Source organism: Bos indicus, chromosome 8 (genome assembly GCF_029378745.1).
Source record: "Bos indicus isolate NIAB-ARS_2022 breed Sahiwal x Tharparkar chromosome 8, NIAB-ARS_B.indTharparkar_mat_pri_1.0, whole genome shotgun sequence".
Lineage (NCBI taxonomy): Eukaryota > Metazoa > Chordata > Mammalia > Artiodactyla > Bovidae > Bos > Bos indicus.
The window spans coordinates 88,656,955-88,680,599 of NC_091767.1; the positions used below are offsets into that span (position 1 = coordinate 88,656,955).

At 53.9% G+C, this 23,645-nt stretch overlaps 1 protein-coding gene across 5 annotated transcripts in view; it reads left to right on the plus strand.

The window, feature by feature from the left end:
• SEMA4D (semaphorin 4D) overlaps positions 1-22,810 on the plus strand; it is a 127,292-nt gene extending 104,482 nt beyond the window's left edge. For 4 of the 5 annotated variants that reach the window (XM_070795183.1, XM_070795182.1, XM_070795181.1 and 1 more), the window contains 4 exons: positions 112-227; positions 5,792-5,964; positions 6,050-6,093; positions 7,077-9,394. In XM_070795183.1, coding sequence (XP_070651284.1) covers positions 112-227; positions 5,792-5,964; positions 6,050-6,093; positions 7,077-8,005 — 1,262 coding nt within the window. In that variant the 3' untranslated portion in view covers positions 8,006-9,394. Of the gene's footprint in view, positions 1-111; positions 228-5,791; positions 5,965-6,049; positions 6,094-7,076; positions 9,395-9,549; positions 9,760-16,637; positions 16,848-20,958; positions 21,057-21,430 lie in introns of those variants that run through there. The other variant, XM_070795186.1, reaches the window with a different exon arrangement.
• Positions 22,811-23,645: the final 835 nt, after the last annotated feature.

Below are 23,645 nucleotides of genomic sequence, written 5' to 3' on the forward strand. Positions count from 1 at the left end.
CCTGTTGGGGGAAGGTGCGGGAGGCAGAAGGGTGACTGTTTGCTGCTGTGGCCAACAGCACCAGCACCGTCCCCTTCTCCTGGGGACTGACATGCAGCTTTCACCTTGCAGACCGGGGAGCCCTGCACAAAGCCATCAGCCTTGAGAATGACATCCACATCATTGAGGAGACTCAGCTCTTCCAGGACTTCGAGCCCATCCAGAGCCTGCTGCTGTCTTCCAAGAAGGTAAGTCCCCGGGGGCTGGCAGGGCAGCCCCACATTTCAGTGACCTCAGGGCGGGCTGGGCCAGGCAGGCCCCGTCGTCCATCTGGCCCAGATGAACCTACCTTCAGGCTGTTACAGAAAGTTCTTCCGTGAGCTGTGGGGTACAGGAAAGACAAAGTGAAAGTGTTAGTCGCTCAGTTGTGTACAACTCTTTGTGACCCCATGGACTATAGCCCACCAGGCTCCTCTGTCCTTCAGGATTCTCCAGGCAAGAATACTGGAGTGGGTTGCCATTCCCTTCTCCAGGGGATCTTCCCGACCCAGGGATCGAACCTGCATCCCCTGCATTGCCAGGCGGATTCTTAACCACTGGACCACAAGGAAGTCCCCGAAATTTTCATATATCACAAAATGTTAGTCTTTTGATTCTTCTTCAACTATTTCGGTATGTGAAAATTGTTCTTAGTGGGTGGGCTGCCCGGAAGCAGCACGCGGGCTGGATCTGCCCTGCAGTCCACAGGTGGTCCTCAGCTGTGCATACCAGGCGGCCTTTGGGAAACGTGCCTCCCGGTTTACAGCTGGGGTAGAGAGTACGGAGCAGAGCACGGGCCTGGCTTCATGTGGCCTCGTCCACATCCAGCTCCAGGTGCGTGGCTATGAGCCTAGGCGGGGCAGTCCTGTCTCTGTTTCCTCCTCTGTGCAGTGAAGTTTGGCAGCCTCTGGGAGGGTCCCAGCCCTGCCCTGTGACGTCCCCCATGCTGTGGCCCCTGGGCTGATAGACTCTAGTCAGCACCAGAAATTGGCCACCTGGCCACATGTCACATTCCCCTCTGCCGCAGGGCCCCCCATCACTCAGCCTCTCCCACCTGTCCCCATTTGTAAAGCCTGGCTTAGGGGCACCAGGCTGGCCTGTCCCACTTCATATGGTGTCACCCTGTTGTTGAGATTTTCCTTCTGGACCCACAGCACTCCTGAGCTTTCCTCCCTTCATGCTGGCAAGAGGTTGTTCCTCTGGCCTCCCAGAACATCCTCCCTGCCCTGGGTCCTGGTGGGAGCTACATGTGGCTTGTAGGGCCCAGGCTCAGCCCTTCCTCAGCCCCGGGGCTGTGGGCAGCAGGATTGGGCCCCTGACAGGCAGGTGAGAAAGAAAAGAAGGTGACGTCTTGGTCAGGCTTGCATTTGCAAATGCTGCACGTGGGCTTTCATCCTCTCCCCTTCATCATGAGCTTGAGGAGTTGCATCTGGTTTTCAGCCTCCTGTTGCAGGGTCCCCTCCCCTCTCGGCCCCTGCAGTGTGTGTCTTCTCCCTCCAATTCTGAAAGGGAAGGAAGACAGAATAGCCTGGGGGAGTTAGGCTCGCAGACTTAGATCTGTGCCTCTCGAGCAGTGCTTTTGGCCACCCTTCGCCACGCTCTCCTGTACAATTTGTTGAAATAAGGAAACCCAGGCGCCCTTCTTGCCACCACCATGTTGCTTGGGTGCTTCAGCCAAGCACGCTTAAGGCCTCCAAATGGTCAAATACTCATCAGAACTAAGGCCGGGCCCCCAGAGTGGACATGTGGTGAGAGCAGGGCTCAGCTCTGCTCCACAAGACATCATTCCTGGACCCAGCTGGCCCTGCCATCCTGACCCAAGTCTTTGTGGTCACTGATCCCACGGGAAGGATGGGGGCAGGATCGCCTACTGGAAGGTCTCACAGATCAGTCCTTTGCTCACTCCCTGCAGTCAGGAATGGTCAAGTGGCCCAGGAGGGAGGCTGGCACCCCGGGAGGGAGCCTGGAGCCCCAGGGAGGGAATCACCTTTCCCCACAGGAGCCCCCACTGCGCTGGGGCCTGGCTCATTTGCCTAGAACAGATGAAAACACATTGTGCAGTCATGGGGTCCCACACCTCCTGGGCTGGTGGGCTCAGGGTGGCTTTGGAATGCTGGCTGTGCTGCCATGGCAGCAGGAAGCGGCTGTTTGGGGTGAAAAGACACCAGTTCCTCCCTCCCCACTCCCCACCAGCAGGCTCTCCTGGGTCACTCATGCCTGGTCCTCATTGCAGAAAGCTAATGAGCAGGCACCACAGGGCTGGGGGAGCACAGGATGGCCCGGCACACAGCCTCCACCAGGTCGGGGAGTCCCTTGTCTCTACCTCCTGTCCTCTCACAACAAGTGCATTGTGGTAAATGCACTTCATAAATTGTAGCATTTTAATTATTTTTGCGTGTACACCTTAGAAGCATTAAATACATTCACATTGTGAAACCCTCCTCCCCATCTATCCCCAGAACTTCATATCTTACAACACTAAAACCCCATACCGTTAACCACGAAGTCTCCTTCCTCCCATTCCCCAGCCCCTAGCACCCAGCCCTCTGCATTCCACCTCTGTGTCTTTGACTGCTCTAAGAACCACCTCGTGTCAGTGGAATCCGACAACATTCGTCCTTTTGAGGTGGGCCTGTTTCCCTGAGCATCAGGTCCTAAAGGTTCATCCATGTTGTAGCAGCTGACAGGATCTCCTTCCTGTTTGGGGCTGAGTAGCATTCCATCCTGTGCATACCCATCTGCTTTATTCACCCCCTGGTAGACACTGGGGTTGTCTCTCCCCTGCTGCATGAACAGGCCTGCTCTCGTCTCTGGTGTGTACATGGCAGGCATGCCCTGGGTCCAGGGGCCAGGCTAAGTGTGGTTTTTCTGGGAACATTCTGTAATGGTGAGATACCACCTGTGCAGCAAAGGCGGGAGTCCCTCCAGCTCTGGCCACATCCACCCACAACTACCCACGCGTGGACCCAGAGATGAGAGCCCAGTGCTGCAGCTGAGGGCACAGTCCCCCAGAGGGTGGGGGCCTGAGCATGTGCATACTCAGCACATCTCACAGGAGCCAGGTGGTCCCCGGCCGGCTTGTTTTCTCTCACGCAAGAGTTGAGGTGGAGTAGTCCTGCAGCCCTTCCCCAGCGCTCCTATCGAACCTGAGCAGGTCTGCTGGCAGCAGCACCCTAACTCACCTCCACACTCCCGATCCTCACGTTCCCATGACCTGCTTTCTGACTCTAGGGCCACACGTGGCCTTGGTACCTTTCCTCAGTACCCCCGGTCTGGATGGCTCCCCATCTGCCCTCATCTTGGTGACCTTGACACTTTTGGAGAGCACTGGTCAGCATTTTGTGGAATGCCCCTCCATTTTGGGCATACCTGGTGTTTCTTGTGTTTAGATTGATGTTGAGCATTTTGGGGAGATGACCTTTGTCTCAGGAAGGTGCAGTCAGTGTGACCTCTTGATTTTTGTGTTTTGTTTTTTGGCTGCGTCCAGTTTTACTTTTAGCATGTGGGATCTTCATTGCAGCATGCAGGATACAGTTCCCTGACCAAGGCCCAAACCCAGGAGCATTGGGAGTATGTAGTCTTAGCCACTGGACCACTGTGTTATCTCCACACTCTGTGGTCAGTGGGAGCAGCCCACCCCAGGGGGCCAGGAGCCAAGCCCCAGCTCCTGGAGGGAGGGGTTGAAGAGTTTGGGGGCCACATTCAGCCCCCGCAGTGGCTGACGCTTAGTTGTGGGCAACTGTGGGCTTCCCTGGTGGCTCAGATGGTAAAGAATCCACTCTCAATGCAGGAGGCCTGGGTTTGATCCCTAGGTTGGGAAGATCCCCTGGAGAAGGGAATGGCAGTATCCTTGCCTGGAGGATTCCATGAACAGAGGAGCCTGGTGGGCTACAGTCCATGGGGTCACAAAGAATCAGACATGACTGAGCAAGTAATGCTCTGAGGCTAAATAGACACCCAGTTCCCTCTTGCCCACTGACTTTGGTGTCCACCCGTGGGCCTTGCCTGCTGCGGTCACTGCTATGAGGTCTCAGGCCACTTTACTGTTCCACATTCATTGGGATGGGTCAGGTGCAGTCATGGGGGCTCAGCCCTGCCCTGTTGGGGAGCAAGGGCTGGAGGCTGAGTGGACTGTAGGGCGGGGGGATGGAGCCAGCCTGGGACAGGCTGCCCCCTCCCCAACCCAGACCACCTGCCCCACTTTGCAGGAGTGTCCACACCCTCGCCAGGGCCCTTCTATAGGATCCTGCTGAAGTTGCCCGCTGGGCCAGTCATCCCAGCAAACTTTTCCTCTCCTCCGAGTCACAGATCCCAACTGTGATCTGAGATGTCGTCCTGATTCCTTCTTACGAATACAGGGTGCTCCTGGCCTCAGTGCCCAGGTCTCTGCCTACGTGGACAGGCCAGCACTGGGCCTGGCTCTCTGTCACTTGTCTTCACAGTGTGACGCCATCACAGGGGCACTGCCCTCTCTCTCAACTGTGCTCACACACGGTGGGTCTGTGACCCCTGGGCCTTCGAGACATCACAGGCCAGGGGATCTGGGGTCACCCAGGGACTTTGCACTCCAGCCAGACAGGTTACTTGAAAACGCGTTTCCGAGGACAGAGGCTGTGTCTCATCTGAGTTTCAAATACGAAGCGTCATGTAAACTTGGCAATCTTTTGACATTAAACAAAGGCCTTTCTAGAATGTCAAGGTGAGAGTGACTCACCAGGAAGGAGAGAGAAAATGCTGAGCTTCTGAATCGCCAGCCCTGAGTCTCCTGGTGGGCTTCAGGTGGACGCCAAAGGGCAGCCTTTGTTGTAGTTGAGCTCAATGAGAAAAATCAGCCTGCCCAATGGCACCCAGTTTTCCTTCTGTGTTGTGGGCTCTGGGGCCATCAGCCTGAGAGGGATGGGTCCCAGGCCCAGTGCTGCGGAGCACAGAGGATCCTGCCCTGCTCTCTGCTCCTCTCCCTGGTGGCTCAGATGGTAAAGAATCTGCCTGCAGTGCAGGAGACCCAGGTTCAATCCCTGGGTCGGGAAGACCTCCTGGAGAAGGGAATGGCTACCCACTCCAGTATTCTTGCCTGGAGAATCCCATTGACAGAGAAGCCTGGAGGGCTACAGTTCACGGGTCACAAAAAAGTCAGACACGACAGAGCGACTGACACTCACGGCCACTCTGAGCGTGGCTCTCCATTTCCCTAGCTGTATTCATTTCTCGTAAATGTCGACGCGAGAGCAGTGACTGCCTCCTCACTTGTCTTACTCTGTTTATTAAAACTCTGCTTTCCTCTGACGTTCACTGCGGCCTCGCTGGATTCACACACTGACATGTGTCGTCTCTGTGCTGGGGTTCACGTGTTGGGAACACGAGCTGAGTTTTGGAGGCTGTGGCCTCTTGCCTAGTGAGGCTGGGAGGGCGACCGGAAGTGTCAGGCTAGTGCATCTTCCTGCGCATGGAGCTGGCAGAGGAGGTGCAGAGAAGCACTTCTGGCAAGTAGGGTGAGGGTGGGTGCTCGGAAGGAGGAGGAGGAGTTTGGACCAAGGCCCAGTGTACTCTGAGTTAGTCTGTGGACTCCCCCCAGCCCACAAAACCACACACAGCCCATGATGTCACAATGCTGCTATGCAGATCTGTCCAGGACCTAACCTGGCCTCGTACACTGCCTCTTCGAGAAGCTCGGGGAGATGCCTTGTCACCATTCCCTGTGAGCTAGAGAAGCACCCGGCCCTTGAAGGCTGCCCCCACCCCATGCCCCCTGCGCTTGTCTGCTTCACACCCACAGGGCAGGAAGTTTGTCTATGCCGGTTCCAACTCGGGCGTGGTGCAGGCCCCTGTGGCCTTCTGCGGGAAGCATGGCACCTGCGAGGACTGCGTGCTGGCCCGGGACCCCTACTGCGCCTGGAGCCCGGCCGTGGCCGCCTGTGTCGCCCTGCACCAGACTGACAGCCCCAGCAGGTACCGTGTGTGGCAAGCTGGTGCCCAGCCCAGCCCCACGGCCTGACGCGTGTGCACCCTGTAACTGTGCCCCGTTGTCTTTCAGGGGACTGATTCAGGAAATGAATGGGGACGCATCCACTTGCCCTGGTAAGTTGCCCGTCCCCGCCACCTCCCCTTTAGGGGCAGCCGGGTCTCCTAACCATTTCATGACGCTTTGCTGTTGTAGCATTTCGCACGTTTTGTTTTTCTTTCTTTACTCGGAACAGAGGTCGAGTATCTCGTGGCAGACCCCTGTGATGTTTCTTTGTCCCTTGTATTGCAAAACAGGATGCCGAAGCCATGCAGAGTGTGTTTACTGGAAGGCACTCTCATCCCAAACCGTGACGTCCACTCTTGATATGCCTCTCTCTTCCGCTTAGCTTGGGGCCACACCTCTTGTGGGGCTTCCCAGGTGGCTCAGTGGATAAAGAATCCACCTGCAATGCAGGAGATGCAGGAGACATGGGTTTGATCCCCGAGTCGGGAAGATCCCCTGGAGGAGGGCATGGCAACCTACTCCAGTATTCTTGCCTGGGGAATCCCATGGACAGAGGAGCCTGGCAGAGGAGCCTGGGGGTCACAAAGAGTCGGGCGCAACTGAGCAACTGAGCATACATGCATACACACTTCTTGTGAGCCGGAGGGAGGTGCTCAGGAGAGATTAGTTCCCGTTCCCATCCCACCCCTGCCAGGAGATCAGGCATGTTCCAGCTGAAGGCAGGTGTGCCCTGGGCTCCCATCCCTAACCTGACAGATGTCATCAGTTAAGACAGGTTTAGGAGGAGGGGGCAAGGCCCACCGAGCTGCTAGCAGAAGTTTGATACCTTTGACTTGGCGCCGCCACCAGAAGGCACAGCTGGCTGCTGTGCAGCCTGCCTGGCCTGGGAGTTCTCCCCGTCCCCCAGGGCTGCCACTGGGAGCTCATCTTTGCTTTTTGGTCATGCATGTCTTTATCTCCTTAGCTGTTCTGGAAGATTCCATGTTGCTCCACTGGGTGAAATCCTTGTGTCCTCTTGTACGTGTTGACCTATTTTTGAGAGAAGTATTGAGCAGGGTTGTTGATGCTGTGCACATTTATTTTAATGTTCCAGATAAAATTAAAGAAAGTTACCTGCAGCATTTTTTCAAGCATGGCGGCACAGCAGAACTCAAATGTTCCCAAAAGTCCAACCTGGCCCGGGTGGTATGGAAGTTCCAGAACGGCGTGCTCAAGGCCGAAAGCCCCAAGTACAGCTTGGTAGGCAGAAAGAACCTGCTCATCTTCAACCTGTCGGAAGGAGACAGCGGGGTGTATCAGTGCCTGTCGGAGGAGAAGGTCAAGAACAAGACGATCTTGCAGGTGGTGGCCAAGCATGTTCTGGAGGTCAAGACGGTCCAGCGAACCACAGTGGCCTCTACCTCTCCAGCCACACGGACAGAAGGCAGTCGGATCACCCCCAGAGTGTCAGTGGGGCCCACCCCAGTCTCCTTTCCTCAGACCCCAGCCGTGCAGGTCACCACGCTGGGTGCTGTTCCCCCACCATCCAGCCCCGTGGCACCCACTAGTACGTCCTGCGAACCAAAGATCGTCATCAACACGGTCCCGCAAGTCCACTCGGAGAAGACATTGTATCTAAAGTCCAGTGACAACCGCCTCCTCATGTTTCTCTTCCTCTTCTTCTTCGCCCTCTTCCTCTGCCTCGTCTCCTACAACTGCTATAAGGGCTACCTGCCCGGACAGTGCTTGAAATTCCGCTCGGCCATGCTCCTCGGGAAGAAGAAGCCCACGTCGGACTTCTCAGACTTTGAGCAGAGTGTGAAGGAGACGCTGGTGGAGCAGGGCAGCTTCTCCCAGCAGAATGGGGGACAGCCCAAGCCAGCCCTGGACACCGGCTACGAGACAGAGCAGGACACGATGGCCAGCCGGCTGCCCACTGACCGGGAGGACTCGCAGAAGATCGACGAGCTCCCGGTCAGGGACCGGCCGTTCGACGTCAAGTGCGAGCTGAAGTTCGCCGACTCGGATGCGGACGGGGACTGAGGCTCCGGCCGCCCGCAGGGTCTCTGTGTTGCCAGTTCAGTGCTCCATCCAGTGCTGCGTAGGTAGCCGTCGTCAGCAAACCTCAGCCTTCTGTGTCTTTTTTCTTGGGTCGCACTTGTGACTTGGTTTCTCTTTGTCCTTTTGGAAAACAGCAAGCATCGAGTCTGGCCTCCCTGGTCGGTGGCGCGTTTGGAGTCGCACCCGCAGGCTCACCCACGGCCGCTCTGCGGCGGAAAGATGGCCAGACTGCCACTGGTCTGAGAAGAAGGGCCATGAACGTCCCCTCCTCGTAGCAGCCACTGAAAGATAATTTAATTCCAGATTGGAAATGACGTTTTAGTTTATCAGATTGGTAACTTATCACCTGTTGTCCAGGTTGGCACAGACCTTTCCTTCCACGTCATTACTTTTTAGGATTTTGCTTTAATTATGTTGGCGTGTTGGGTCATTTTATTTTTTTAATTACTAAAGCAGATGTTTTAATATTTGGAAGATGTACATCTTCTGAATTTTGTTGTATATTAGGATAAAGGTATGGCTTACGTTGCTTAAGATTCTCAGGGATAAACTTACTTTTGCTAAATGCATTCTTTTCCGCTTTTAGAAATGTAGACAAAAATCATCTCTTGATCACACTTCTTTTTTTAATTATTCTTAAAATTTTGTTCCTTGAGGGAAGCATCATTTTCAGAGATTTTTCTTTCTGTACCTTTTTACTCTTGTCTTAACTCTTTCGAGGAGAAGGCTATGGAGGACCATTCCACGACACTGGGTAGAGTTTGGAGGGAGGGACGGGCCCCAGACTGCTATGGATGGAGCTGGGCTAGCCCAGAGCTGAGAGGACAAGCGTGTTACAATCTAATGCCCATGGCCACTGGTGAAAACCTCTTGTTCAGGCAGAATGTTCTCCAGGATGTCTTGGTCATCTGAACATCTCCTTTTCCATTTTGCTTCCATCTCATGCTCTCTGCCTGCCCAGACTCTCTGGCCTAATTGAGCTGTCTACAACTGGAAAAGAGCTGGGTGGCCAGGGGGCAGCCAGGCCAGTGACCACAGCCCCCCAGCCCCCACATGCTGCTGCCGCAGACCTGCCAAGCCTGGCGCCATCTGTCAAGGTGCAAGTGGGCCGCACGGTCCTATCATCACCGACATCACACTCCACCTCCTGCTTTCCAGACGCCCACAAGAGGAGGCTTTCTTTCCGTGGCAAAGAGCAATAAACTCTGAGCGTGTGTGCCTGTGTGGCCGATGTCATCTTCCAGCATGATAGGATTTGACCGTTCTGGTGTAAACATTTGTGTTTTATAAGATTTACTTTGTTTTTATTTTTCTACTTTGAATTGTATACATTTGGAAAGTAACCGAATAAACAGAAGCTTATATCCTTGATGCGGGGACGTGGTTCTCTGCGGCTCCTCTGCTGCCTCCCCACGTGGCCTGGGCCCCTTTTCTCTCCTGTGCTTCATTCTCCTTCCCTGGCATGCGGTGCACTCCTGATGACTTCTCCTCAGAGCCCTCTCTCTTTTCTGTCCTCTGTCTCGCAGCCTCATCTCCTCTGCCCTTCCCTCCTCCGGGGTCCTCTTCCCTGTCCTGTCTGGGCCCCGACTCATCTTCCTCTCCCCGAAGCCCCTGGCCGGCCTCGGGCCCAGGGCCTGACCGCCGCCTGCAGGTCACCTTGCTGCCGCCCTTCCTCAGCGACCAGGCCCAGCACGTGCATGCCCTGGGGACCTTCCATCTCTTCTGCCAGGCCACAGGTGAGCAGGGCACCTGTCCAGGTGGGGGTGGGGGGGACTTCCTCCAGGAGCACTGCCTTCCTTACTGCACCCCTCCGGTAATCTCCAGCGACACTTAACCGTGACCCCGGAGCTGTTCCTGTGGACCGTAGGGTTCAACCAGTGTTTTCCATGAACGGCCAAACTCTAGGGCTTCACAAGCCATGGTTTCTGTGACAACTACTCAGCTCTTCTTTTGTAACCTGAAAGCTGCCGATGGGTGGGCATGGCCACACACCCAAATTTATTTACAAACTCGAGCTGAAGCTTGCCAGTTACTGGTATATAAGGTTACTTCTGTGTTGGCTAACAATTTGGGTTTCATAGACGTGGCATCTGGAGATTTAAAAACTGAACTCTAGAGCCTCCAGATCGGAAACTGTTTGAACAATTTGCTTCGAGATGTTTAAACGCAGAACAGGTGTCAAGTCTAGTGTGCTCTGAGCTACAGGCGGTGTTGGCTCGGTGCTGGACAACACCAAGACGGGGTGTCAGCCACGCCTCCGGGCCGAGTGTGTCCCCTGGGGGCTCTGGGCAGTGCTTGGTGGTCAGGTCTCCCCGCTGCCATCTTCTGACTCATTAGTAGCTACAGAGAAAACACACAGCATACTCCAGGCCTGCTCAAGAATAAACTCAGGAGGAAAAGCAAACCTCATTTTTTTTTTCACTGTTTGGAGAATTTAAGCAAGCTGTGGGAAGTGTTAAGCTGCTGCCCACTTCCCTGTGGGTTGGCTCACGAGCCTTCAAGTGACTGTGTCCACTGTGACCCTGCACGTGTAGCCGCTGGGGGCTCCACGCAGGCCCTAGGCAGTGGACAGGGATGTTGTCCACGAAGGAGATGCTTGCAAACAGACCTGAGAGGGATGGGTCCGTATGGCCCCCAGGTCACCTGAGTGCTGCTCTCAGCCCTGACTCCTCAGGCAGGCGTTGGGGAACTGCTTCAGCCCTCCCTGGCCCAGGCCGCAGTGGCAGCATCCTCCACAGCCACGCTGGGGAACCTCCTTGGCGGTGGGTGCTGGTGTCTCCAGGCTCCATGCTGACAGACGCAGGCCTCAGGATCCCCGCAGATGGCCTGTGAGGGCCCACCCCTCCGTGGACCAGTTACGATCGGTCTCTGCTCAGGGACCTCCCCTTCCCGAGGGCGACCCGCTGGTGAGGGGCGGAGTGGACGAGAGTGCCTCTCCTCTGTCTGAGGCTGTGCTTGGGCCCTGTTCCCAGGCTTTTCCTGCTGCAGGTGGCTGGGTTGGGTACCCCCCATGATACATCCAGATCTAGGCGGGTGTTGCCCTTTTCTCCTAAATCTAGCCCACAAGCCCATGCTGGTTCCTGGTACAGCGCGGGTGTTCAAGTGCACAGTGTTTAAAAAGGCAGCAGCCCTGGACAGCTCCTGCCCCAAGTGGTGGCAGGCACCGGAGCTCAAGCAGCCAGTGCAGGCTGTGGCTCTGCACAGGTGTCAGCTCCTGCCTCCACCTGCGGGCACCGCCCTGTCCAGGCTGCTCCCACCTGGCCTTGGCCTGGGTGTCACTGTGGAGCTGGGCTTTCCAAACCATCCCACGGTGGCTGGAGCGCTGGTCCAGCTAAGGCCAGGTCAGCTTCTCACAGTGGGCACAGCCTTACAGCTGAGTGACTGTGAGGGGCTTCTCGGCTCACTGTCTTCTCTGCATCTCCAGATTATGCTGGTGGAATGTGTGTGTGCTTGGGCGTCTGTATGTTGACATGTGTATGTGTACATAGGTCCATGTATGTGCTTTCTGTACTGACATATCTCTGTGCACACGTGTGCCTGTATGTCTGTGTGTTCTTGCATGAACATGTATGCAGACACCTGTGTATGCGTATGTGTTTCTGTTTGGTGCAGAGCACTCTGCACAACTGTGCCTTGTGGCTGTGCTTCTATTCAAAGGCCTTGAGGCTTGAGTGTGGGGAAGATGAATTCTGGGTTTGGGGGTGGTTCTCCTACCTGCTGGCTGTCTTCTGTTTGAAAGTTGGGAGTTAGGAAAATACTGATAAATGGAGAAAAGAGGTTCTGAGCTGGAGAAATCCCGAAGGCATGTAGTCGTGTTCTGCTTATCTGAAAAAATCCATGCTCTTGTGGCAAAATTAGAACAGATAAGCAAAGAGATCTTCCACTGTGTGCATGTGAGCACATTTCATTTCATTTTGCCTGTAAATACAGATTAAGATACAGGACATCTCGGAGGTGTGGCAAGTTCAGATTCAGACCCATTGCAATACAGCAACTATTGTAATAAAGTGAGTTGCATGAATTTTTTCCTTTTCCAGTGCATTTAAAAGTTACATTTACACTATACTATAGTCTATTAAGAATGGAGTAAGCATTATGTACCTTAATTTAAAAATGCTAATGGTCATCTGAGCCTTCAGCAAGCTGAGGCACTTACATCAAAGATCATCAGTCGTATTCACCATACAATTATTATATTAATGATAATGAAAAAGTTTATAAAGTGAAGTGAGAATTACCCAAGTGTGATACACAGACAGGAAGTGAGCAAATGCTGTTGGAAAAAATGGCACCAATCAACTTGCTCAATGCAGGGTTGCCACACACCTTTGATTTGTAAAAAACAGTCTCTGCAAAGTGCGATATAGCAAAGCACAGTCAAACGAGGCAAGCTTGTGCAGATCACAGTGATTGGTGATGTGTCTGTATGCATGTCTGTGCAAATCATGTGCTTGCACATGCACATATATACACACAGAAAGTTTTGCTGACGTTTAGTCACTCAGTTGTGTCCAACTCTGCCTCCCCGTGGACTGTAGCCCACCAGGCTTCTCTGTCCATGGGATTCTCGTGGACTCTGGAGAGCTTCCCAGGTGAATCAGCGGTAAAGAATCCGCCTGCCAATGAAGGAGACAATGGGTTTGATCCCTGGGTCAGGAAGATCCTCTGGAGGAGGGCATGGCAACCCACTCTAGTATTCTTGCCTGGAGAATCCCCATAGACAGAGGAGACTGGCAGGTTACAGCCTATAGGGTCCCAAAGAGTCCCAAAGACATGACTGAGTGACTGAGCACACACACACATGCGGACTCTGAGCCACGCAGGGGAATCCGGAGTGAGCGTCCTTGGTGTATACTCAGAGCTTCTGGGTGCTCAGAGACCAGAACAGCACCACTATGAGGGCACCTGGCCGCCCAGTAGCTTGCAGGACTCGGCGTGAGTATGGGAGGTGAGCTGGCCCCAGAGTCAGAGTTGAGCACAGGGAGGGGGATGCCTGGAGCTGCACAGGACATGGCCTGTTGACTTGGGGTGATCTTACACCCCTCTCCAGCTGGGGGCTCTCAGGCCCTTCACCTCTAGGATGGGTCGGCTTCCCTCAAGAAGGGGCCATTGCTCAGAGGAGTTCTGGTTTTGTCCCACAGTGGAGTATACTGGAGAACAAATGGCAACCCACTCCAGTATTCTTGCTGGGAAAACCCCATGGACAGAGAAGCTTGGCGGGTTACAGTCCATGGGGTTGCAAAGAGTTGGACACGACTGAGCAACTAAAACATACCCACAGTCAACCGTGCCTAGCGGTTTCTTTGGACAGGGTGGGGTCAGGGTGGAGCCAACAGTCCCACAAACCTGAAGTGGGGGCTGGGACCCGAGACTGCCAGTGGCCCCAGCCCACAGTGGCTATGAGGGATGGGCCCAGCACCCCAAATTTCTGGGTAGCAGGCCCTTGGGAGACAGGGCAGGTGGGTTTGGCTTGCTGCCCCAGGTCCCCACTGACATCATGTGTTGGCCCTGCTGACCAGTTTTAACTGTTCCTTTCCCTCTCTCTTTAATCTCTTCTGCATTCAGAATGAGTTGGATAGTTTTTTTAAAAAGAATAAATGGAACGTAAGTATTTTAACATTTTTAATACTTGACACGGTTACATCCCCATTTAGAGAACATTTAATGGTGCTTCATGCTATACTTACTGTAAAGGTGCATGTGGGAGTGATTTTCATGTTGTTTGTGTCCCAACGACTGTGGGTCTAAGGAGAATTTGGCTCCTGAGAGGTCCTGGCCTGTATGGTTCAGGGGGACGAATTGTCCCCAGCTCAGGCCACCTGGGGTCTTTGTCTCAGCATCAGTCAGGAGAACCTATCCGAGGTTCCTGTGACGCACGTTTGGGGCCCCTGTCCTGGGGACTCAGTGCGTGTCACCACTGGGCAGGGCAAGGAGATGAGAACCGACCTCACTGTGTGTTCTGAGAAGTCTTTGCATTTTGATCAGTCATGGCTCATGAGTATCACCTTAAGAGTTAGACTGCACGAAGTTGCCCACCAGCAGGGGAATGACTAAATGAAGCATGGTCTCACCAAGTGCCTTCAGTTAAAGGGAGGCAGGCACCCAGCAGATGTCGCAGACACGGGTGTGTGTACCTGTACGTGTGGATCTGCATATATGTATAAGTATGCATATCTGAAAATAAAAGTATAGAGTTATCTGTGGGTAGGGTACAAAATGTTCTGTATACAAAAACGTATATTGTACCAAATTATGGTTTCCCGGCTGGCTCAGTGGTTAAGAAGCCGCCTGCCAATGCAGGAGACACAAGAGACGCAGGCTTGATCCCTGGGTCAGGAAGATCTCCTGGAGAAGGACATGGCAACCCGCTCCAGTATTCTTGGCCTGGAGAATCCCATGGACAGAATAGCCTGGCGGGCTACAGTCCATGGGGTCGCAAAGTGTCAGACACGACTGAGCACACATACAATGGTGACAGAACAAAACACCAACAATCCCACACAGAAAACAAGTGAACAGACCCCACGGTCCCCATGGGACCAGTACCGCAGGGAGCTGCCGTGTGAATCGCTGCTGAACACCTTTCAGAACTCCCTCCAGAGCCTGTGGCTCGTGTCTTTCTTCCACATAGCACTCTGTTTTATTGTAGAAGCAATATTAGCTTGTTGTAGTGAACTTGAAACTTCAGGGAAGTATAAACAGCAGAATCAAATCACATCTTTGAGGATCCTGAACGTGGTGGGTCAAAGGTGAATAGGCCCTGGGAGGGTCACACGGGGACCTGACTCACTAGGAGTCCATCAAAGGTCTCATTTTCTCTCTCCCCTTGTAAAAAGCCCAGCATGTGACAGAGAAACGTCTCAGCCAGCCGCATGCACCAGCCGCCAGCATGCACATACGCCGCCAGCATGCACACACGCCCCCACTCACACGCACACCCAGATGCCTGTTGTTTTCGGGCAGGTTTTTTAATCCTTCAGCTCTGTCGTTGGGTTTTCCTGCTCTGTGAACTCCAGCCACAGATAGATGTAGTCCTGGTACTCCTGACCATCCTGTGTGAAATGTTTTATTATGTCCTTCCCAGGTTGGTGGGCACCTCAGATGGAATTGAGCTCTTGAAAGCTGATTCTCAGGCAGGACTGTGATCAGGCAGGGCTGCTCTGGTCTAGGCCAGACTCTGACCTGCCTGCCCAGGGTGGTACAGTCGACATGGAATAGCAGGCATTTGTCAGGTAGCTAGGTCCCTGGGCAAGGAGGCCAGAAAGGCCCCCTGGTCCACATGGTTGGGGTGCTCGGCTGGCACAGGCAGTGGGGGGGAATGGCCTCAGCACAGCCCCCTGCTCCGTTACTGGGAGTAGCAGGAACAGAGGCCATGGGTTTCCCCCAGAGCCCTCAGAGAGCAGGGCCTGCCTCCCTCTCCTACCCGGCTCTGAGCCTCTCAGGTGCCTGGGGTAGGCAGCAGCTGCTGCTGTCTAACACCTGGCCTGTCCTGTGCTCTGTCGCAACTCAGCTAACCACAGGGTCTGCACACACCCCAGGAAGGAGCCTGGGTGCTGACTGGGTGTTTCAGTCGGAACTTGTCCTGCCTTTGGCCTACATTAGAGTGGAAGCCGGTGTCTTATCAAATGCTGGGGAGATGCCCTGGCTTGTTCTTTAGTAGGAATGGGAGGTGGGCCTGACTCAGCACAGCCCTTGGGGCCCAGGGTGAAGCTTGAAAGCCTGGGCTCACCCAGCCGCACGTTATACAGGAGAACGGGGGGCCCCATCCAGGAGGCGCCGTGCTGAGTAAGGCTGATTCCAGCCTTGGGGCCAGAGCCCAGTTTTGCCCCAGGCCCTCCACACAGTGGTCTCCAAGGCCCACACCCCTCGGCCTCTCTGTAATGAGCATGGGATCTGGGGGTGGTGGTGCATGGAACCCTAGCATGCTTCAGGAAGGGGGCTTCGGCCTGGGCCCTTCTCCACCTCCAGTCCGTTTTCCTCCAAGTCCTTATTCTGTAAGACAGGCTGTCAGCCCTTCTCAGCACCCTGGTGCTCCTAGGAGCTCCTGGTGACAGTCCCACCCCTGGTCGTAGGCCCAGCCAGGCCCCAAGGGGCAGGCAGCTCTGACCTCCCGATGCCCCAGGGAGAGGGAGCAGGCTTGCAGGGGCAGAGCTTTAAGCCAAAGGTGGGGGCAGCAGGGCCAGGTGGGCACATGAGTTTCCCAGGCCCAGACCGTCTGTGCAGAACAGACACCCTCTCCAGAGCACAGCCGCCAGGCATGTCACAGGGGTGCACAGCCCAGCAAGAAAGGAAAAAGAGGTCCACTCCGATGGCCCTGTGTGCGTGTCCTGGGGACACCGCCATGCAAGGGCGCCCGAGCAAGATCAAGGAGCAGGGAGCTACAGGGCACGAGGTGGTGAAGTGTTTGTACCCCTTTGCTCCCTGGGGACCACAGTGGGGAACCACCTCCAGGGAAAGGACAGAGACTTAGGAGAAAGCTGTCCTGTCACTTTGGGACCAGCTGGGACAAGGCCCCTAATCTGGGAAGCCCCCACCCCCTGCCTCCCATATCAAGAGTAGTTCCCATGACCCCTGGTGGGGGTCCCAGGGGTGAAGATGGTCTGTGTATCCCCAGGTCCTGCGGATGTTCACTTCCTCTGGGAGAAGAATGGGCGCGAGCTGGAGGTGTGTGTGCCCACGCAGACCCACGCACTGCCCGATGGCCGGGCCCTTGTGCTCAGCTGGCTGCGAGATGCGCTCCGGGAGAGCGCCGAGTACCGCTGCTCTGCGCTCTCCCGGGCCGGGAACAAGACCTCCAAGGCGCGAGTCACCGTGACCAGGCTCGGTGAGTGGGCTTCGCCGTTTGCCCTTGTCCCTTTAGCAGCAAGCAAGCTTGCATGAGGACACTTCAGTCTGGGGATTACCTATCGGCTTTCACGAAGACAGAAAGTTACTTTTTCACTGTCTTATCTCCCAACGGCATGCCTGTGTGTGCCTACCTGCATGCAATCACACCTGTGCCCATGAGCAGACATGCACGCATGCTGGCTGCCAATCTCGTCCTCCCAATATTAGACTCTGTTACATTATAAGGATGGCCAACTCTGTATGGCCAGATAACAACTGTTATGACTTCCCCTTCTGTACTTCTGTTTCCCACATAACCAACCACTGTGCTGATCCCTGTTTGCTTGGTTTATTGTTGTTTATCTTGTTCAGTTGCTAAGTTGGATCTGACTCTTTATGACCCCATGGACTGCAGCATGCTAGGCTCCCTGCTCCTTCAGTATTTCTGAAGTTTGCTCAGATTCATGTCCAGTGAGTCAGTGATCTAAAACATCTCACCCTCTGCTGCCCCTTTCTCCTTTTGCCTTCAATCTTTTCCAGCATCAGGGTCTTTTCCAATGATTCAGCTCCTCTCATCAGGTGGCCAAAGTATTGGAGCTTTAACCTCAGCATCAGTCCTTCCAATGAGTATTCAGGACTGATTTCCTTTAGGATTGACTGGTTTCATCTCCTTGCTGTCCAAAGACTCTCACGAGTCTTCTCCAGCACCACAGTTCAAAAGCATCAATTCTTTGCTCAGTTTTATGGTCCAACTCTCACATCCATATATGACTACTGGAAAAACCATAGCTTTAACTATACAGACCTTTGTCAGCAAGGGATGGTTCTGCTTTATAATATGCCATCTAGATTTGTCATAACTTTTCTTCCAAGGAGCGTCTTTTAATTTCATGGCTGCAGTCATCATCCATTGGTTTTGGAGCCCCAAGAAAATAAAACCTGTCGCTGCTTCTGCTTTTTCCCCATCTGTTTGCCAGAAATGATGGGACCAGATGCCATGATCTTAAGTTTTTTAAATATTGAGTTTTAAGCCAGCTTTTTCACTCTCCTCTTTCACCTTCAAGAAGCTCTTTAGTTCCTCTTCTTTCTGCCCTTAGGATGGTATCATCTGCATATCTGAGGTAATTGATATTTCTCCTGGCAATCTTGATTCCAGCTTGTGATTCAGGCAGCCCAGCATTTCGTGTGATGAACTCTGCAATGTGAAGTTGCTCAGCTGTGCCCGACTCTTTGTGACCCCATGGACTGTAGCCCCCCAGGCTCCTCTGTTCATGGGATTTTCCAGGCAAGAATTTCCTGACCCAGGGATCAAACTCGGGTCTCCTGCATTGCAGGCAGACTGTTTTACTGTCTGAGCCACCAGGGAATCCCAAATGAAAGTGAAAGTCGCTCAATCCTGTCCAACTCTGCGACCCCATGGACTATAGTCCATGGAGTTCTTCAGGCCAGAATAGGGGAATGGGTAGCTTTTCCCCTTCTCCAGCAGATCTTCCCAACTTAGGAATCAAACCGGGGTCTCCTGCATTGCAGGCAGATTATTTACCAACTGAGCTATCAGGGTATTCTGCAAAGAAGTTAAATAAGCAAGGTGACAATACAGCCTTGACATACTCCTTTCCTGGTTTTGAACCAGTCCATTTTTCTTGGTTGTTGTTTTGCTTGGTTCATACTTGTCATTACTGCCACCCAGACTGCAGTGAAATCCCTGATTAGCACAGACACACTGGGTCCCCCTGCTGTCAGCTCCCCAGACCCTCTGCACCAGGAGCCATGTGCCTTTAGCCCTTCCTGCTGAGGCTGGAGAGTCCCTTCCCCTGGTATTGGGTCTCATGACTTGTTTCTGGTGTTCCTTTGACTTTCTCCGTTTTTCTCTTAAGTGTTTCTTCTGGCACACCCAGAGTGTCTGGGGGAAGACAGCATTTTGAGAGCCTATGTCTTTTCTCCATCTTCACACTAGAGTCCAGCGGGGTGGACAATTCTGATGTGAAAATCATTCCCTAGTGTGTGATGCTGGCTCTGTCTTCTGCTCCTGAGGGTCTCCCTGTGACCCCATGTGTCCATCATCTTGCTGAGCACTGTCTCAATCAGTGCCTGGCTAGACCCCTTACACATGGTAGCCTCTGCCCTTCAACTGTCTTAAGTATTCAGCACTTAGCTTCCTCATTTCCTGTCTCCATGAAACTGCTCTCCTACATCCTGGGCTACTTGGCCTGGCCTCTGTCCATCTTCTCTATCCTGTCACCTCTACTTGTTAGCTTTCCTCAACTTTCTCTTTCTCACCTGCTGAATTTTTGTCCCACTGTCACACTTAACACCACTCAGAGGTTTTCATTCTGTTGTCATGACTGCATTCTCTTCTTGTCTCATGGATGTAGTATCTTCTCCCCTTTCTAAGGTTATTGCGAGGATTTTCCAGTTCTTTTCCCTCTCAGCTGTCCCTTTTTTGATGGTTCTGTTTCCCTCTGAAGTCTTGGGACCCTTGATAATCATCTACCCAAGATGTGGCCTTTGGATGGGCAGCATCTGTCTACCTGGGACCTCCTTAGAAATGCAGAGCCCCTCCCAAGTCCCAGGGGCATCTCAAGTTCTCCAGGCAGTTCCTACGTGCCCTAGGGAGTCGGTCTGCCTTGCACCCCTCCACTGTCACATGGAGGGGCTCCAGCTAAGCCCACATGGCTCAGGTTGGGTTATCAGTGAGGACACCGGTTGGCAAGAGGCTGGGGCCTCATCATTTAGTCCATAAGCCCAGCATCTGATTTGCCTTCAGTGCAGGTACTGCCCAGGCCCCCAGGCCCGAGTTCTCCAAGACCACCAGTCTTCAGGAGCAGACGGAGGGCAGCATCCTGGCTGTGCAAAGTGGTTAGGGCCTGGGGGCTGTGCAGGAGTGCACAGCCTGTAAGCTGCCTGCAAGCCTGCCCTCTCTCAGCCCCCAAGGTCCCGACCGCCTCCCCACTGCCGCTGGCCTTGGACCCTGCACGCTTGTCAGCGTTCTACCAAGGCTGTTTCCACTGGCCCCTCTGTTTCTCAACTCCCAGCTTTTCAGCTTCCTCTCCTGTTCTTCATCCATTTTCAAGATGGAGTTTATATGTAAATGTGCGTATTTTAAAAGGTCCTTTGTCCTTTGAGTGGGAATTACCAGGGAAAAGGAAATGACAGTTACTCTCTCCCACCTAGAACTTCCATTCCTTTAATTTCTGTAAAATGCCCTTGGCTGTTGCTGTCAAGATAAAATGAATAATCTTGTGAGGGGTTGAGACGGTTACACAGCATCACTGGCTCAATGGACATGAATTTGAGAAAACTCTGGGAGATAGTGGAGGACCAAGAAGCCTGGCGTGAAAGTCATGAAGTTGTGACGTCGGCCATGACTTAGCAACTGAGAACAAGCGCCTTACCAATTGTGACCTTGTATCCATAAGTCCAGTGATCACACACACGCAAGGAGGTGTGGACTGAGTGCCAGGTAATGTAACAGGATGCCAGCCCTAGTGACCAAGCTGGTTTCCGAATGTTGGCAACCAATCCCCCTCGAGGGAGGGGGCAGCAGCCCCAGCCTGCCAGGATGAGTGCAGTGCCCTATGAGGTGTGGGGAGTTAGGCCCTCTCCTGGCGGCACCAAAGGTGCCAGTGAGGTGGGGGACAAGGCCAGTGTGGCCTTGGGGAGCAGCTGCCATGAGAGCTGGTGGGCCTGGGAACAGCAGGCAGGGAACATGACTGGGGAAGCCCCCACAGCCAGGAAGTGAAGGAAAGCCCAAGGAGTAAACAAGACTTCCCTGGTGGCTTAGATAGTAAAGCGTCTGCCTACAATGTGGGAGACCCGGGTTTCAATCCCTGGGTCAGGAAGATCTCCTGGAGAAGAAAATGGCAACCCACTCCAGTGTTCTTGCCTGGAAAACCCCATAGACGGTGGAACCTGGTAGGCTGCAGTCCATGGGGTCGCAGAGTCGGACATGACTGAGCAGCTTCACTTTCACAAGCCCACTCGGCTCAGCCCAGCAGAGAGGTGTCACTCAGCTAGCAGCACGGCCTCTGTGGCTGGAGGGGGGCCCCCACCCCGGGGGCCATGAAGCCCTGGAAGCTGAGATCTGGAGCACCCCCTCTATCTTGCAGAGGCGACCCAGCAGGAGAGGTGGACCAGAGAGCTCGCCAGCTGGAGGGCCGTGGTTGGGGAGCACGACCGCATGATGCAGAGCTGGAGGAAGGCGTGGGTACGTGGCTGGGCATGAGGCAGGGCAGGGGTCTGGGATGACAGCTGTCCCTCTTGGGGGCCTATCCTGCCAGAGGGCCCCATGTGCTTCCTCCTGGCCCACAAAGCAGTTGTGCTTTCTGAAACCCACACCCCTTCTACCTGTCCCCTTCCAGCCTGGGGGTAGGGAGAGGCGGCTCTTACAGGAAACCAAAGTTAGGTGGGGCCAGCTGCTTCCAGCAAGAAGCCTCCCACGGTCACCCTGACCCCTAGCCCAGAGCTTAGTAGGCCCAGGCTTCCCTCCTGCAGGTCCCTGGACCCCCCAGGAAGCACATGGGAAGCAGGTTCCAGGCTTTTCTGTTATACCAAGAACTGAAGTCCATGGTGTTCTTTCAGGAAAGCTGTAACCAAGACGCATTCTAGCCACAGGAAGCCGTGCTGACCAGGCTGACCGTGCTGCCACCCGACACACAGCCCCGGAGGCCTCAGGGCAGTGAGCTCCCTGTCTGCGGGACACAGCTCTTCGGGTTGCACAGCCGAGAACACGGAGCCCTGAGGGGGCCTGCGGCAGTAGCCAGAACGTGTTTTAATTAGGTACTTAGATGGGACAGAATGGCCTGTCTGGCAGGAGCAGGAAACCGGGGTTAACAGGCTACAGACAGGAACTCTGGTTAAGACAGCAGTGTGCGTGATGGGTCCTTTTCCAGAAGCACTGTTGTTACACTCCACAGGTCTGAGTTACTTTCATGTCATGCAATGGGTTGTCCTTCACACAGCCGAGTGTTAGCTCAGCTCTCGTGACTGCTGGTTTTACTGCTCTGGAGCCCCCTTCACACTCAGCTGCTCATCTCTAGGAGACAAGGCAGGAAGGACAAGGCTCCAGATGACCAGAATTTGCCTTAAACCTTGAGTGCTGAGGTCCACACTCAGGCGCTAACTTGGATGGGAGACTTTGTGTTATTACTCACTAATGTCAGAGCCTGCTTCCTAAAGCTCCAAGTGGGCACCCGTCCACTCGCAGCCACGGCCCAGGTGTTGAGCCTGTCTGATGGAAAAGCCAGCAGGTCTGCGTCTCCTGGGTCCCGGTCACCCTGCTCACAGCAGTACGGGTCTAATTAGGCTACTCTGTCCACGTGGTATGGGGTCCCCAAGTTACTCACACTGCACCTGGAGACTGCCGTGTGTAAATGTGGCGGCCGAGGCTGCTCAGTCTGGAACCTTATAGGCACTGTTTGCAGAATGACTGCTTTTAGTGGAATGCTCACCTATCACAAAACTAAAATCTCTGTTAAATTAAGTGGTACTTCTCATGACCCTAGCAAATGGACATCTCCTCAGCCTCATGACCACAGCCTGTTTCCAGACCCCTTGTTCTGAAGCTGGGTGCCTTTGTTCAAGAGCAGCACATGTTTCCAGCCAGTCACCTCCAGGATCCGTCGTGAACAAGGCTTCTGAGGACGGCTGGTTTGGGGGTCAGAGTCATCCTAGTTGCCACCGAGCTGCCAGTCCGCCTTGTCAGCAGAGGCTGAGCTGGATCACAGACCACCCACGATGCACTGTGACAAGACTTTTGGCACAACATCCATCCGCTCTCGCTGTGGGTCTCACGTGGGGTGGTTGCTCTGCTCTATGGGCAGGGCCTTCTCCTTGGTGCTAGGATCAGAACAGACGCTTGCAGTTATTGTAGTATCAGCATGCAGGGTTCTGGTGGGAAAGGTAGTTATGAGTTCTGATTCTCTGAACCGTGGGGAAAAAAATAAAAGAGTTCCACTGAAATGTTTGCTCCATGAAGAGTGTCTGTACTCGGGAAGCCTGCCTGTTTCCCGTGGTGCCATCAGCATAGAGTAGGTCACTGTGTCACCTGCAGCAGTGGCCTCTGCCAAGAAAGTGACACCATGCCCTGGCTGCCAGGGGAACCCAGCGTTAAGTCACACGAGAAGCAAACCCTCTCAGCAGCTTAATGTGATGTTAAAAACCACCTACTTTGTTCAGCTAATCTGACCACCACAGACCCAAAGGCCTCAGGGATCTAGACAGACAACCTGCATCTCTAGCAGAGACTTTTTAATGTGGGTTTTTTTTTTTTTTTTTAATGTATCAGTTTTATAGTTCTAGACTGCTGAATACAGCTGACAAGTTAACTTTCTGCCTGTAAGTTCATTATGGAACCTTTACTCTCAAATAATCTATTTTCAAACCTACCACAGATGACGGAGACAGTGGGGCGGGGACCCTCCCTGCTGCTGTTCCTTCTGGTGGCCCTGAGGGAGAAACCTGTGACCGGATGGAGGGCTTGCTGGAGCAGATCACATGTTCCTCATTGAAACAGCTCAGAAAGTGTATGGGAGCTAGGTACTCACTGGGAACAACAGATGAAAAGACAGACTGGTACTTTACACAGACAACCTCCACCTCGCCGCCAGCCCTGGCCACAGCAGGCTCTTTCCAACTCACTGTGCTGTGCTCCAATCACTCGGTCATGTCCAACTCTTTTTGACCCCATGGCCTGTGGGCCACCAGGCTCCTCTGTCCATGGGATTTTTCACACAAGATTAGTAGAGTAGGGTGCCATTTCCTCCTCTTGGAGAACTTACCAACCCAGGGATTGAGT